This window comes from Bufo gargarizans, chromosome 1 (genome assembly GCF_014858855.1).
Source record: "Bufo gargarizans isolate SCDJY-AF-19 chromosome 1, ASM1485885v1, whole genome shotgun sequence".
NCBI lineage: Eukaryota > Metazoa > Chordata > Amphibia > Anura > Bufonidae > Bufo > Bufo gargarizans.
This window is the reverse complement of record NC_058080.1, coordinates 742707335-742724764: the sequence shown is the minus strand read 5'-3', so window position 1 is coordinate 742724764 and position 17430 is coordinate 742707335. Positions and strand designations below refer to the sequence as shown.

Below are 17430 nucleotides of genomic sequence, written 5' to 3'. Positions count from 1 at the left end.
GCAGAATTTCTTGACACTTAAAATAACTTTTGAGCAGATGTGCCGTTCATCTCCGTATCGGGTTTCAGAATTCAGATGAACAGGGTTTATCATTGTTGTCTTTTGGAAAGACAAGCCTGGTGACACGATGGAATGTCCATAGAGTATAAAGGAAAGCAAAAAATAAAAAATGAGCTCATTTCCAGGCAAATGTGTGTGGCGTAGAAAATTAATCTTTTATTTACAGATGTTCCCCAAGTGCTAAGATTGAAATTGTCTGACAGCATTTTTTTCTTCTAGGGAATAACATGAGTTAATACGGAAGTATTTTGGGAGAGAAGGAAATAGTCCTTGGGAGGTCTTTTAAAACCTTTAAGTCATCCTTTTTTCCACCATGTTGCCTTATCCAGGCATCTACATCTCTCAATATATGGTTTGTGCAGTATATGTGAGGTATGTATGGAAAATATGTCTGGAGAGGTTCAGCAATACCCCTTTCTCTGTCAGTAACGCATGGAACGCTTGTAATCCTGTTCCCATCCAAACAGTTTAGAAGGTCACACAGAAATTCACTATGGCACGCTTAAAATGTTCTCTCATGAAGAAGAAAAGCCACAGGAAGAATCGGGTTACCAATTAATGTGACATTTCTCATCACAAATGTGGACAGATAAAAGTCGCCAACATTAAATGTGGTATCATAGGATAAAAGCTGCGGCAAAGAAACATCTTGATTTGATATCCAAATAAGCTTCCTAACTCGACTTATTATCTCCGGGTGGCCAAACGATACCAGAAGATCTTGAAAATTTTTATTTTTTTCATGTAATCTTGAAGGTGGACTGCCAGTTCAAGGAGGCTGAATATTTCATCATTGCAGATTCTTTGTTTCTTCTTTTCCTGGTAGTTTCTAGGAAGGTCCACACTCATGTGCTTGTTAGATCCTTGGAACGAATATTGGCTTAGCATGTGCTCGTAACTTTTCATTGGCTCTCTCTGTAGCACAGACTCCTTTATTTTCATAGTGCCAACAAAAGTTTTTTGGAGTGTTTGCTGTTTCCATGGCATACTGCTCGATGTAAACTCTCATCACCCAAGTAATGTAGAACGTACAGCTTCCTTGCGGTTTTACGTTCTACGTGTTACCAAAAACCATACAGAGAATCTTTTGTTTTTCCATTTGGATGCTTTAAGTAGTAGTATCTTTTAAGTACTTCCGGAAAATACTTGCTCTTACCATGAAAGTTTGATCCTTTGGATATCCATCTGTACTGATCAATCGGAAGTCATGCTCATGATCAGGATTAGCATCTGGTGGGCAATAAACATACACCTCTCCACATCTTGGTAGTACAGGTGGCAGTGAAATCAGTTGACTTTCTTGAAATTCTGTGTTACACAGAATTTTGGAGACTTCTTCTAGTGATAGGTCATCATTACGGCCACTCATATATGCCTCGTTACAAGAAGCCATTGCAGTATCGAGGTCGTTCAAGAGGGAAGGGTTTTAGAGTTCAGGTGAAAATCCTTACTTATTCTGGTGTGGAAGACCACTTTTAACAAATGCTGGGTTTCTTTCAATGAAGAAAAAGCAAGGGTGTGACATACAACTCGGATTCCGCTTCGCCAGTGACGAGACCCGTAAGCAGCTAGTTCAGGATAGTGAACTCTTTCTCCATCCTCGATTACAGACAGCAGCACTTGAGAACGACCTCTAAGCCCGGGGGTTGCAGTATTCCATATAGCAACTGTCTGTTCTGCTACTCAAAATCTCACTTGTCCAAGACATAAGTCAGTAGAGCCGAAAACCGACAACTGTTTTTTAAGGAGAGAAAAACATATTAATATGAAACATGAAAACCGAATTCACTTAAGCAATGGGGACTTAAAGAGAACTTTATTACATAAAAAAGGTAAATGTACACTGAGCATGAATTCCGATAAACGCTAGAGTATGAAATGACAGATTATTATAAACTCATAATGATATGCAATATTAAAGGCTAAGTTCACCTTTTTGACCAAGCTTCTTGTTACATCCATATTTGTTATATTGTTATATTCATATCCAGTCACTTGGGCTACAAGACTCTGCTCTCTCGTGGTTCTCCTCCTTTAGCGTCACCTACAAATCTAACTCCTCCCTTCCTCTTTCTGTAGGGGTGCCCCAAGGCTCTCTCTTTGGACCCTTCTCTTCTCTAGCTACAACTCCTCCCTTGGTCAGTTAATAACCTCCAATACCACATCTGTCTGGATGTCGCGAAAAATTCTTAAAACTCAATCTTTCAAAAACAGAGTTCTTGATATTTCCTCCTGCCCGTGCACCTTCCCCCAACTTTACCCTTGAGATTGTTACCACAACTATCCAGCCCTCCTCCCTTGCCAAGGCCCTAGGTGTCATCCTTGACTCGGACCTCACCTTTCTTCCCCACATTCAATCACTACCCAAATCTTACTGCCTTCACCTTCGTAGCATCTCCAAAATACGCCCCTTCATCACCAAAGACACCGCAAAATTATTCCTCCACTCACTTGTTATATCACATCTTGACTATTGCAACTCCCTCCTCATTGGCCTTCCGCTACACAGGCTATCCCCCCTTCAGCCTTCATGAATGCAGCTGCTAGACTCATCCACCTAACCAACCGCTCAGTGTCTGCAACCCCCCTCTGTCAATCCCTGCACTGGCTTCCAATAGCCCAAAGAATCAAATTTAAAATATTAACAATCAGTTAAAAAGCCATCCACAACTCCGCCTCCGGCTATATCTCAAACCTGGTCTCAAAGTATCACCCTAACCGTCAGCTCCGCTCATCCCAAGACCTCCTGCTTTCCAGCTCCCTTGTCACTCCTCCCATGCTCGCCTCCAGGACTTCTCTAGAGTCTCTCCCATCCTCTGGAATTCTTTACCCCAACCCGTCTGTCTGTCGCCCACCTTGACTAGACTCATCTCTTCAGGGAAGCCTATCCCACCTTAAACTAACTGCTCAACCATCACACGCAGCTCCCTCCTCATGTATCACTTCCCCCTCCCTTTTAGATTGTAAGCCCTCAGGGGCAGGGCCCTCCTTACCCTCTTGTCTTGATTTGTATTGTAATTGTAATGTCTTCCCTATATTGTAAAGCGCTGTGCAAACTGTTGGCGCTATATAAATCTTGTATAATAATATTTAGGGTGTATGACGGGCCAGGTGTTGTCCCGACCGCTTACCTCCATCAGAATCCAGCTTCCTCCACTCTGGAACCAGAAGATCGTAATTACAGCCCAAACCTCCGCAAATACCCAGGCAGAACTAGTACATATAAGGGTAGGACCAAGAACTGAGTTTTTTGACAACCTGTACAGCATTAATACAGTTCTGGAGGTCTATAAACATAATGCAATCACACATTAACACAATGCAAGGTCAGACATTAACACAAACTCCTCCCCAGTGCCCTAATCAAAGACTAGGAAGAGAGAAGACACATAAGATGGGATTCACTATATCCTGAGTGATTCACTATACACCTACACCTAGAGTCAGCTATGTTAATCCCATCCATAACACAATGAAACAAATGGACGAAGAGACTAACAAGTTAAACATGAGTCAAAGGCCAGAGTTAATCTGGATTCACACCATGTAGCTTTACTGGACACAGGGGTGACTTAAACAAAACACCAGAGGGAAGACACAGCACATCCACTCCACACATAAATCTGGGATGATAGTTCCAAGGGGTACAAATACATGGCAATCCCCGGGGGTCCCAGGAAGAGTCCCTCAAGTCTTAGTTCCACGAGCAAGGGTATCCTGGATAATCCCTGACCAGCAAAGCACTCAGGCAAAGTGATACAATTCTAGAATTTTATAATTGTAAATGAATACAGGTCCTTCTAAAAATATTTGCATATTGTGATAAAGTTCATTATTTTCTGTAATGTGCTGATAAACATTAGACTTTCATATATTTTAGATTCATTACACACAACTGAAGTAGTTCAAGCCTTTTATTGTTTTAATATGGATGATTTGGGCATACAGCTCATGAAAACCCCAAATTCCTATCTAAAAAAATTAGCATATTTCATCCGACCAATAAAAGAAAAGTGTTTTTAATACAAAAAAAGTCAACCTTCAAATAATTATGTTCAGTTCTGCACTCAATACTTGGTCGGGAATCCTTTTGCAGAAATGACTGCTTCAATGCGGCGTGGCATGGAGGCAATCAGCCTGTGGCACTGCTGAGGTGTTATGGAGGCCCAGGATGCTGCGATAGCGGCCTTAAGCTCATCCAGAGTGTTGGGTCTTGTGTCTCTCAACTTTCTCTTCCCAATATCCCACAGATTCTCTATGGGGTTCAGGTCAGGAGAGTTGGCAGGCCAATTGAGCCCAGTAATACCATGGTCAGTAAACCATTTACCAGTGGTGTTGGCGCTGTGAGCAGGTGCCAGGTCGTGCTGAAAAATGAAATCTTCATCTCCATAAAGCTTTTCAGCAGATGGAAGCATGAAGTGCTCCAAAATCTCCTGATAGCGGCTGCATTGACCTTGCCCTTGATAAAACACAGTGGACCAACACCAGCAGCTGACATGGCACCCCAGACCATCACTGACTGTGGGTACTTGACACTGGACTTCAGGCATTTTGGCATTTCCCTCTCCCCAGTCTTCCTCCAGACTCTGGCACCTTGATTTCCGAATGACATGCAACAGTCCAGTGCTGCTTCTCTGTAGCCCAGGTCAGGCGCTTCTGCCGCTGTTTCTGGGGAATGCGGCACCTGTAGCCCATTTCCTGCACACGCCTGCACACGGTGGCTCTGGATGTTTCTACTCCAGACTCAGTCCACTGCTTCCGCAGGTCCCCCAAGGTCTGGAATCGGTCCTTCTCCACAATCTTCCTCAGGGTCCGGTCACCTCTTCTCGTTGTGCAGCGTTTTCGGCCGCACTTTTTCCTTCCCACAGACTTCCCACTGAGGGGCCTTGATACAGCACTCTGGGAACAGCCTATTCGGTCAGACATGTCTTTCTGTGCCTTACCCTCTTGCTTGAGGTGTCAATGATGGCCTTCTGGACAGCAGTCAGGTCGGCAGTCTTACCCATGATTGCGGTTTTGAGTAATGAACCAGGCTGGGAGTTTTTAAAAGCCTCAGGAATCTTTTGCAGGTGTTTAGAGTTAATTAGTTGATTCAGATGATTAGGTTAATAGCTCGTTTAGAGAACCTTTTCATGATATGCTAATTTTTTTAGATAGGAAATTTGGGTTTTCATGAGCTGTGGCCAAAATCATCAATATTAAAACAATAAAAGGCTTGAACTACTTCAGTTGGTGTGTAATGAATCTAAAATATATGAAAGTCTAATGTTTATCAGCACATTACAGAAAATAATGAACTTTATCACAATATGCTAATTTTTTTAGAAGGACCTGTATATGTATACAGTGCATAACATTCACTAAGTCAGGCATATGTTAAAAATTGAACGTTTACTTTTTAGAAAAAATTATAAATGCACATTACATAAAATAAGTAATGTGAATTTATTGGGGTGGGGGTGAGGGGCAGGAGAGTGGAGAGGTGTTCCATCTGCTCATGTTCCATCCTGTCACGGAACCCACTGTGACCTGGAGACTAGCCTCTTCGGAAAATTGACTTGGGATTATGGATCCAAGGGGGGGTCTCCATTATGGATTCAAGGGGGGTCTCCATTATGGATCCAAGGGGGGATTATGGGGGGATCCCTCTTGGATCCATAATCCCAGGTCTCCATTATTGAGACCCCCTTGGATCTATAACCCCCCCCCCCCCCCTTGGATCCATAATGTTCTTTGCCGCAGCTTTTATCCTATGATACCACATTTAATGTTGGTGACTTTTATCTGTCCACAATTGTCATGAGAAATGTCACATTAATTTTTCCTGTGGCTTTTCTTCTTCATGAGAGAACATTTAAAGCGTGCCAAAGTGAATTTCTGTGTGACCTTCTAAACTGTTTAGATGGGAACAGGATTACAAGCGTTCCATTCATTACTGACAGAGAAAGGGGCATTGCTGAACCTCTCCAGACATATTTTCCATACATACCTCACATATACTGCACAAACCATATATTGAGAGATGTAGATGCCTGGATAAGGAAACATGGTGGAAAAAAGGATGACTTAAAGGTTTTAAAAGACAACATAACACAACTGACTGACTCAGGATCACTGTCAGCGTTTGACAGTCTTTACCATTCGTTCAGAAGGAAACGAGGTAAAGAATTTAGAGACTATTTTGATAAACAGTTAAAGAATTGCATCTCCAAATATTCTGCAAAGTTTGTGACGTCTAAATTTGCCGCCTTTGTAAACGACAAAAACGCCACAAACGACATCAGTGAGAGTTTTAATAAAGTTATAAAGAACCAAAACGAATGGCAAGAACGGGCTGCTGATGTAGTCGCGCTTGCAATGTTTTACATGCAGTGTTATTACAGGAATGAATTTGAAAGAGCAGATTGTGAACTGGGAAACTATGAATTGACAAAACATAATTGATAAAATCAAAAATTCTGATCCAGAGCCAGTCAAAGGAGTGGAAAAGGGGAAACATTACCGAATGAGTCAAAGGTCTCTGACAAAATACTGCCTAGAATCTGGTGGCGTTACACTCTGTCCACATTTGTTGTACGCAGCATTTATGGCAAAAGAATACATGCAGCAAAACTTCTTCCAGAACCAGCTGTTTGTTCTTGTCCCAGCACAGGGCAGCTCAAACGTCAGTGGGATGGAAGGAGGCAGTGGACAAGCAAACATACTCATTGTCTATGCTTTGCAAGAGAAAACCAACGAGGCCGACCAAAGAAATCAGGAAGGGAGAAACCAAGGAAAGGAGATTATGATTATGATGTGGAGCCAGCACCAGATTCATTTCTTTACTTTTCACCGGAGAAAGGACATTTACAAGAGTAAAATTCGGGAGAACAATTATATCATTCCATTCTGTCATTCCTTTTAGTATGCCCCCAGCTGAGCACAGCCCAGAGGTGGGACCTGCATCTATCAGACATTTATCTCCTGTGGAGCCACCAGAAATCTCCATGTTCGGGCCCCTGGGATCCATGTGGTGGGGGCTCTGAGAAGCGGGGCCCCTCCAGGCTCAGGAAGTGCGGTTCTGGAGGTGACATCTGGTCTTGTCCCCTGGATGATTTCCTCTCCTCTTCTCATAAAGGCGCCTGCAGTACTAGAAGCCTCCAGCTCCTCCAGTTCTCTCCTCTTCTCCTGAATGACCACCAAGGATGGACAGGAAGGAGATCAGCAGAAGAATATTAGACCTCACCTTGAAGATCATCTCCCTGCTGAGCGGAGAGGTAAACTTTTCTAGATTTCTCTCCTCTTTATTGTATTCTGTAACAAGTCAGACATCGGGAAGGAGAATCCATCATAGGAAGTGATAGGAAGAGTCCAGGGTCCTGGAGAACGGCCTCCAGACCTTCCAAGTGATGGAGAACCTGAAGATCAGCCCGCAATATGGTGAGTGATGTATCATGTGACCAGTGACCAATAGTCATGTTGTAGGAGCCATGAGAAGGTAAGCAGGCACGTTGTACCATGAGGAAAGGGCGGGAGGAGAGCACATGGCCCCTGAAGGGTTTATTCCCTAAGTGTCTCTCTCCATCCACAGGAGTACACAATAGTGAAGAAGACATCGGGGGACTGTGTGACTCCCATCATCCAGCTCCAGGAGTCAGGAGGGCGGAGCAGGACCCCTCACCCCCCATCACAGAACCTCCCCCTCACCCCCTGATACATGAGCAGAAGATCCTAGAACTCACCCACAAGATGATGGAGCTGCTGACTGGACAGGTGACACTGCTGGGAATGCTGGGAAATTCTCCAGTAACAGCACTGGAGGGGTCTGGGTGATGACGGTGTCATTGTGTTGTCAGGTTCCTATAAGGTGTCAGGAGGCCATGATGGAGGAGCACCAGCCTCTTATATCACAAGGTAAGACCCGTCATGTGCAGTGTATACACGTGTGTGCAGTGACATGTAATGGAGGAGCACCAGCCTCTTATATCACAGGGTAAGAGCCGTCATGTGCAGTGTATACACGTGTGTGCAGTGACATGTAATGGAGGAGCACCAGCCTCTTACTTATATCACAAGATAAGAGCCGTCATGTGCAGTGTATACACGTGTGTGCAGTGACATGTAATGGAGGAGCACCTGCCTCTTACTTATATCACAGGGTAAGACCCGTCATGTGCAGTGTATACACGTGTGTGCAGTGACATGTAATGGAGGAACACCAGCCTCTTATATCACAAGGTAAGAGCCGTCATGTGCAGTGTATACACGTGTGTGCAGTGACATGTAATGGAGGAGCACCAGCCTCTTATATCACAAGGTAAGAGTCGTCATGTGCAGTGTGTACACTTGTGTGCAGTGACATGTAATGGAGGAGCACCAGCCTCTTATATCACAAGGTAAGAGCCGTCATGTACAGTGTATACACGTGTGTGCAGTGACATGTAAGGGAGGAGCACCAGCCTCTTATATCACAAGGTAAGAGCCGTCATGTGCAGTGTATACACGTGTGTGCAGTGACATGTAATGGAGGAGCACCAGCTTCTTATATCACAAGGTAAGAGACGTCATGTACAGTGTATACACGTGTGTGCAGTGACATGAAATGGAGGAGCACCAGCCTCTTATATCACAGGGTAAGAGCCGCCATGTGCAGTGTATACACCTGTGTGCAGTGACATGTAATGGAGGAGCACCAGCCTCTTATATCACAGGGTAAGAGCCGTCATGTGCAGTGTATACACATGTGTGCAGTGACATGTAATGGAGGAGCACCAGCCTCTTATATCACAGGGTAAGAGCCGTCATGTGCAGTGTATACACGTGTGTGCAGTGACATGTAATGGAGGAGCACCAGCCTCTTATATCACAAGGTAAGAGCCGTCATGTGCAGTGTATACACGTGTGTGCAGTGACATGTAATGGAGGAGCACCAGCCTCTTATATCACAAGGTGAGAGCCGTCATGTGCAGTGTATACACGTGTGTGCAGTGACATGTAATGGAGGAGCACCAGCCTCTTATATCACAAGGTAAGAGCCGTCATGTGCAGTGTATACACGTGTGTGCAGTGACATGTAATGGAGGAGCTCCACAGTTCCTTCTCACATTACATTAGAGGCTACGTGTTCTTTATATGTCAGTCATATCCATAGGGCTCCAGTCACATGATGAGAGCGTGTCCTTCTGGCCTCCATCGGGCCGGTATAGTAGAACAGGCGTGTGTTATGTAAGTCGTTGGTGTCTCAATAAAATGTGAAAAAATTTGTAGTAAAATTCTTGTCCGGCATCGGCTTTAAATTGCTAAATGTGACCATGTTGTCCATCACTTCAGCGATTATCTGCTCATCCCCTTCAGACTGAACGTGTGACTTCTAGCAGTAACTGCATGTCCCAGAATGTTCCAGCTGCATTAGAGCGTGTTCACACAGGGCACATTTATTGTAGACATTTCCATGTATTGGGTTGTTTCTGCAGCAGGTGCATGGATTATTACAAGCTACATTCAGGGCAGCGGGACAGTCACAGAAATGTCTGCAGCTGATCTGCTCTGTGTGAACTTGCTGGTAGATAACCAGTGACTGATCTGTGCTGCTCTTATAATCTGTCCAAAAAGGGGGGATTTTAAGGTCCACATATAGAAACAACAGGCAGGTTCTGCAGGGGCGGGGCTTATGATGCTCCATTGTGACAGAAAAGCCAACCACTAAGTGGTATAGAGGTAGACAGACTTGTGTAGCTGTGAAGCAGATCTGTCCTCCAGCCCAAGCTCCTGTGATAAATGTGGAGCATCTCTAGATTTACTCTGTACGTTTTAAACAGGATTAGTAAATCTGCCCAGTTGTTTACTAGTGATGAGCGGCATGGGCTATATTGGAATTCGCAATTTTTTACAAATATTTAGTAGAATATTTGTCATATAGTCGCGAATTTTCAAATAATTTTTATTAATCGCGAAAAATCGGCAATGTAATATTTGCTTAATGCACGTGAAATACAGGTGTGGGTCACTATAGCTACATTTTTCAAGCTGCTAGAAGTTTCCTGAGACTGGAGAAAATGGTCGGCAGAACATTACAATAGCTTTATATGCAGATAGAGGGCTCCAATATATTCGCGATTGTGAAATCGGCACTAATGATGCAAATATTTTGGCACAATACGAGCAACTTCACTTTTTAACAAGTCTGGCTAATTATTAGTGATTTGTGCACTAAGTATTGTTGTGAACTTGTGACACTATGTCTGTATTTATGGACAGCAGCAGCTACACTATATCAGGATATAACCTGCACTGACTATCTCCCACTAACTATCTGTATTAGCTTATATATATATATATATATGTATATATAAGCTATCTAATGTGACACAGGAAAGCACAGAGCACAGCAATGACACTGCTCTCTCTCTCAGATCTGCAAAATACTGCATACAAGGGCTGCTGGGGAGGTTCTTATATAGTAAAGGATAGGCAACTTTCCAATTAGTTGCTAGAGATGTTGCTAAGCTCAGATAAAGACATTGCAGCCTTCTCATTGGCGCAAAAGCAAGAAGGGAGGTTACTGATGAAAAAATATCTTATTTGAAATTACGAATATATATCACTATATTTTAAATATTCGCGAATTCTCGAAGTGCCGATATTCGCTATTCGAAATTTCACACCCAACACTATTGTTGTGCCAGACCATGAGGCAGCAAAGCAGCTCCAAACCATGATATCCCCCTACCAGCTACAAATCATGATGCCCCCCACCCTCCACCAGCCCCAAACCATGATGTCTAGTTGCTGTTGAAAGGCAAAATATGTTGGCAGAGAGCAGGGCTCGTTTCCAGACATGGTCAGGCTTTTCAATTTTTTTTTGTTCTGTTAAGTTATTATTTACTGTATGTAATAAAAGTCATGACCTGGTGTAAACCAGAATCCTGGACTTTGTCAGGACGTTATAGAAGCTTTGTAAGGCTGGGATCACAAGTGCAGTTTTTTTGGCCAAAGTCAGGAATGGATTCCAAATTAATGAACACTTCTCCTTCCTGCTGGATCAACTTCCAGCCTAATTGGAATGTAATATGTCTACTCTGTAGTTTGCAAAAAATAAAACTTTAAAACAATTTTTTTTTTTTATCGTAACAGAAAATCCCAGTAAGAAATGTGAAAATGTCATGTTACCACTAGATGAAGATATCCTGCAGCGCTCTTCAGGAGAAAACCTCATTCCCCTTAATGTACATCCAGGACTTCACAGTACAGATCTGTCCTATAATCCTCCTAATTATGAGGAACCTTCTCCTGACCAATCACAGATTGTAACCGCATGTACAATTCAGAAAAGGATTAAAAGGTTTCATCGTGGTAAAGAATCCACAAACAGCTCAGGACTTTCTACACATCGAAGACGTCACAAAAGAGAGAAAATGTATTCATGTTCAGAATGTGGGAAATGTTTTACAGGCAAATCAAATCTTGTTAAACATGAGATAAGTCACACAGGAGAGAAACCATATTCATGTTCAGAATGTGGGAAATGTTTTAGACACAAATCACATCTTGTTATACATGAGAGAAGACACACAGGAGAGAAACCATATTCATGTTCAGAATGTGGGAAATGTTTTACGGATAAATCAGGTCTTGTTAAACATGTTAGAAGTCACACAGGAGAGAAGCCATATTCGTGTTCAGAATGTGGGAAATGTTTTACACAGAAATCAAATCTTGTTAAACACCAGAGGTTTCATACAGGAGAGAGGCTGTATTTATGTTTACAATGTGGGAAATGTTTTGTGCAAAAATCAGATCTTGTTAGACATGAGAGAATTCACACTGGGGAAAAGCCGTATTCATGTTCAGAATGTGGGAAATGTTTTACGGATAAATCAGGTCTTGTTAATCATGAAAGACGTCACACAGGAATGAAGCTGTATTTGTGTTCAGAATGTGGGAAATGTTTTTTAGATAAATCAAGTCTTCTAAAACATAAGAGGAATCACACATGAGAGAAGCTGCATTCAGAATGAGAAAAATGTTTTTGCTTCTAAAGCCATAATTAGGGGTCATTAGTGAAATCACACAAGAGAGAAGCCATGTGGCCACAATATAAGGAAACAATATATCACTGGGTCATAGACATTATTTTCATTTCAGGTTGTATATTTGGATATAAAAGCTTAATTGATGTCACGGCTTCTATAAAACATCTGATAAATCCTGTTTAGGAAGATATTAGTGTTGATCGAGCACCTAAATGTTTAGGTGTTCGAGTAGAACATCTCGGGATGCTCAGGTGCTCTACCAAGCACCCGAGCACAATGGAAGTCAAAGGGAGAACCCGAACATTAAGCTGGGTTCAGACCTAAGCGTTTAACAGCGTTCCTACGCGCTGTGGGGGATTAGCTCTTCTTAGGGGGTCATTCTCACAGGTTACTTCACCAGACACGGATATAATGTCCAAACAGTGCATTTATTGTGCAACACCAGCAACAACAAAATAATAAACACTCGCCCGTCCAGGCTCTAACTAAACAAATGGATCCCTGACTCACCTAAGTCCCTGTTCACACCCTGTGAACACGTGCGGCTTTCTGAGCCAATGTCCCACAGCCTCCTGGCTGTACAGAGCGCAGTACGCCCACTGCCTCCAGTCCAGTGTCTCTTGGGGAATCGTGGTCTGTCAGCCCTCCTGGCTTGGACCACACAGAGCCTCCAGGCCTCTGTCCACAGGCAACACACTCCCCCCTTTCTGACACTCTGGGAGGTGCCTTATGCCAGGCTGATTACCTCCAGCTTCTCTCACCTGAGGTGGAACAGGGGTGTGGACCGCACTATCCACCCCTTCCTTACCTCCAACCTGCGTGAGACCTGTCACTGTCTCACATATCCCCCCCCCCTTTGTTCAAGCCTGTGAGGGTGAACACCTGCATAACCACGGGAGGCTGGCGAGAGGGCATCCAGGCCTGGACGTGGGGAACAGCCACCCACCCTGCTCTTTGGCTGCTCCCAATAAGAACCGGCCCAGCTTGGCTTTACAGCCACACTAAGTAACCCAGTGTCAGCGAGCACTAGCTGCCGCTGACATATAAATTTACCGGTTCTTATTTCACCGAGGCCAGGAACCTCGGTGACACGTACCTTCCCTTTGTTCTGCCAGACCCAGGACAACAGCGCTTGGTTTATCACCCAAACCATCCTCTTGCCCAATCTAATCTGCCTAAAGGCCTCATGTCCTTTCTTGGACTGCTGCAGTTCTTGCCTGAACCGTTCCCAGTCATGGTCATGTCCCGACACTTTCTCCTTTGCTTCTTTTACGTGCATCTGGGTCACCTCTTCCTTCTTTCCAGCAGTAGTTACCCCAGCTACGATGGCAGTTTCAGAGACCTCTGCTTCTCTAGCGGCTTTTTCCACTTTGGCCGCGGCTCCCTTTGGCTTAACTTTGGTCTCTGCAGCACCTGGGGACTTCATGTCAACCAACACATCGGCCTTAACTTTTTCAGCCTTTGTCTTCTCAAAGTCTCCAGTCTCTTTGACCGCCTTCTCAGACATGGCACCATACACTTGCCCTGTTAACTCCTGCCCCTCTTTCTCACCAAGGCAGGAGGCACCAGGGTCTTCAGCAGACTCCTCGTCTTCTGTCATTTTCCCCAGAGGCTCACCCAGGACACTGTTCTCCTTTTGGGGAGGAGTCAGGACATACAGCCCATCGTAATAGCCCGGATCCAAAAACTGATCGTTCACCTCCTCGTATTTCTTCCCCAGCATGCTGATGGCTATTTGGAAGGCCTTGTATGCAGAGGGGACATCTTCCAGGCCTGGGCTACACGCTCCCACGGGTCTGTGGTCTTCGGCATCCACATCAGCCCCATCAACTGGTTCAGCAGAAGCATCTTCCATCTTCTCTGCCACAGCCAGCACCACAGCGCCACCATCTCCAGTACCATTTTTAACAGGCTCTGGCTTCATGACGTCTTGCAGAGAACTCTCCTCTTCAGGTTTCTCACCTTCTCCCTGCTGCTCGAGAGTACCCTTAGATTTCTCAAACTCATCTTTTAAGCTCATGAGATTTTCAGTCTCTGCTCGGAGTTGCTTGTTCAGCCTCTCAAATTCAGCATGCTCCTCAAGCGCTTCTTCCAGGGCTCTCTTTGTTGCAGGACAGCTGCCTGCCGTCGTGGTTGGTTGCACCTAGCACCCGCATTACGACTCCTCCGGACATCCTTTTCTTCCCGACGGTTGCCCTTGGCAACGGCACACATTACCTTTTTGACTGCTTTTTCAGCCGCATCACCGACACTTTGGACTTTTACAAATTGTTCACTCAGCTTTTCAGGTTTTTTCTCCAGGGCCCACTGCAATGGCGTCCTCAAAGCATCAGCACAGCTGTTACCCTGGGAAACGCTTTGGGTTAGGAGTTCTCTTTGCCTTTCATAATCCTCCATGAGTTTTTCATGCTCCTGCTGCCACTTCAAGTGCCTTTGGGTAGCCTCCAGATTGGCCTGCCTCAGCTGCTCGGTGAGATCCTCCATCCACCCCATAGCAACAGACAGCCCAGGCACCAGAAAAATTTTCAGCAACAAGTCCACTAACAGAGAGCCGGCCTCCAGGTGTCTCACTCTCAAGAGACAATTTCAGCATTCAGTCTCTTTTGCATTGCAGACATTAAAGTTTCTTTCCCAGGGCTGCTGGCCCTTTAAATCCACACAGCAATTTCCTTTGCAACATAGCAGAATTCAGCAGCACCTGCTCTTGCCGTTGCCCCTAGCAACCAGTTGTGTCCTTTCAGCAGGGACGCTTGCCCGCATCCTCCACCATTTGTGGGGGATTAGCTCTTCTTAGGGGGTCATTCTCACAGGTTACTTCACCAGACACGGATATAATGTCCAAACAGTGCATTTATTGTGCAACACCAGCAACAACAAAATAATAAACACTCGCCCGTCCAGGCTCTAACTAAACAAATGGATCCCTGACTCACCTGTTCACACCCTGTGAACACGTGCGGCTTTCTGAGCCAATGTCCCACAGCCTCCTGGCTGTACAGAGCGCAGTACGCCCACTGCCTCCAGTCCAGTGTCTCTTGGGGAATCGTGGTCTGTCAGCCCTCCTGGCTTGGACCACACAGAGCCTCCAGGCCTCTGTCCACAGGCAACACACTCCCCCCTTTCTGACACTCTGGGAGGTGCCTTATGCCAGGCTGATTACCTCCAGCTTCTCTCACCTGAGGTGGAACAGGGGTGTGGACCGCACTATCCACCCCTTCCTTACCTCCAACCTGCGTGAGACCTGTCACTGTCTCACAGCGCTGTAAAACGCTCAACAGGCAAGAACCAATGATTCCCTATGGGAATGGTTCTCACCTGAGAGTTTTACAGCGCGTACGATCGCGCTGAAAAAAAGCCCGACGCCCCAAGAAGTACAGGAGCTTCTTTGGGGCGTCTTGTCGCGCGTTCCCGTACATAGACTTCCGGCAACGCGCGACAATGGGCGTTCGCTTGTTCCGGAGCCGTGATTGTAAACGCGCATACAATCGCGCATAAAGGACGCTCCATCCCGAACGCTCAGGTCTGAACCCAGCCTTAAACCAGGCGCCCCCTGCTCTGAAGAGGGGAGGGTGTCTGGTTCACATGAAAAGGTCAGAAATTAATGGAACCACCACTGAAATGGTTCAGAAACAGCATGGGGAGGATGTCTGGATGCATCTTGGACTCCCAGGTCGCTGCTGGGAACGATGTTGTCCGAATAGTATGGCAATTTTATAGACTGACAATAATACGACAAAACCTAAGATAAAATCGATTTTAGAGGAAAAATTGTTAGGAAACATTCTTTCCTGTATATTTACTTGTATATAAAGTGCTGCCAAAAATTACAAGAGGCACTCCAGTTGACATATACAACCTGTATATCACATAATGGAGGGCCTCATTCACATTGTGGTACAATTGTTCAGGTAGTGGGATTCCTACACTCATAAAGCCTATGCACTAAGTGAAACAGCTGCCAAAAATTACAAGGAACCAGCACTCCAATACACCCTTTATTACACATAAAGGAGGGCATCATACACCCTTGAAAAATTATGATTGATGGCCTGCTGGTGACCCTCTAAAACATTAGGGGCGAGAGCCTGCTGCTTAGCTGACAATCTAAAACATTAGGGGTGAGGGTCTGCTGCAGAGCTGACTCTCTGACCCTGCTTTCACACCTGAGCGTTTCTCAAACGCGCGTTTTACGCACGTTTTTGTCTCACGTTTTTATGCACGTTTTTTGTAATAGTAAACGCGCATTTGACGCGCATTTGTGTGATTGACTGCAGAGTGCTATGGCCACAAACGCGCGTCAAAACGCCCCAAAGAAGCTTAAGTACTTGATTATGCGTCGGGCGTTTTACAGCGCGATCGTACGCGCTGTAAAACGCCCAGGTGAGAACCATTCCCATAGGGAAGCATTGGTTTTCATGTGTTGAGCGTTTTACAGCGCGTTTGAACGCGCTGTAAAACGCTCAGGTGTGAACTTAGGGTAAAACATTAAGACTAAGAGCAAGGGCCTGCTGGTTACCCTCTAAAATATTAGGGGTGAGGGCCTGCTGCTGAGCTGACCATCTAAAAAATTTGTGGTTAGGGTCTGCTGCTGATCTAACTTTCTAAAACATTAGGGGAGAGGATCTGCTGCTGAGCTGACATCTAAAAAATTAGGGGTGACGGTCTGCTGCTGATCTTACCATCTAAAAAATTAGAGGTGAGGGTCTGCTGCTGATCTTACCATCTAAAAAATTAGAGGTGAGGGTCTGCTGCTGAGCAGACCATCTAAAAAACTGGAGGTGAGGGTCTGCTGCTGAGCTGACCATCTAAAAAATTCAGGGTGGGGGTCTGCTGCTGAGCTGACCATCTAAAAAATTAGGGGTGAGGGTCTGCTGCTGATCTGACCTTCTAAAACATTAGGAGTGAGGGTCTGCTGCTGATCTGACCTTTAAAACATTAGGGGCGAGTGCCTGCTGCTATGCTGACCATGTAAAAAATGATGGGCGAGGGCCTGCTGTTGAGCTGACCATCTAAAACATTAGGGGCGAGTGCCTGCTGCTGATCTGACCATGGAAAAAATTATGGGCGAGGGCCTGCTGCTGATCTGACCATCGAAAAAAATTATGGTTGAGGTCCTGCTGCTGAGCTGACCATCTAAAACATTAGGGGTGAGGGTCTGCTGCTGAGTTATCTCTCTAAATCATTAGGGGCAAAGTGCCTGCTGCTGAGCTGACCATCGAAAAAATTATGCTTGAGGGTCTGCTGGTGAGCTGAATCTCTAAAACATTAGGGCGAGTGTCTGCTGCTGATCTGACCATGGAAAAAATTATTGGCGAGGGCCTACTGCTGAGCTGACTATCGAAAAAATCATGGTTTAAGG

The 17430-nt window shown here is 45.0% G+C and overlaps 1 protein-coding gene across 1 annotated transcript in view; it reads left to right on the top strand.

Moving 5' to 3' along the window:
- LOC122924960 (gastrula zinc finger protein XlCGF57.1-like) overlaps positions 1–12274 on the top strand; it is a 91997-nt gene extending 79723 nt beyond the window's left edge. Inside the window, exon 3 of the mRNA XM_044276504.1 lies at positions 11512–12274. Within this exon, the coding sequence (XP_044132439.1) occupies positions 11512–12035 (524 nt within the window). The 3' untranslated portion in view covers positions 12036–12274. The remainder of the gene's footprint in view (positions 1–11511) is intronic.
- Positions 12275–17430: the final 5156 nt, after the last annotated feature.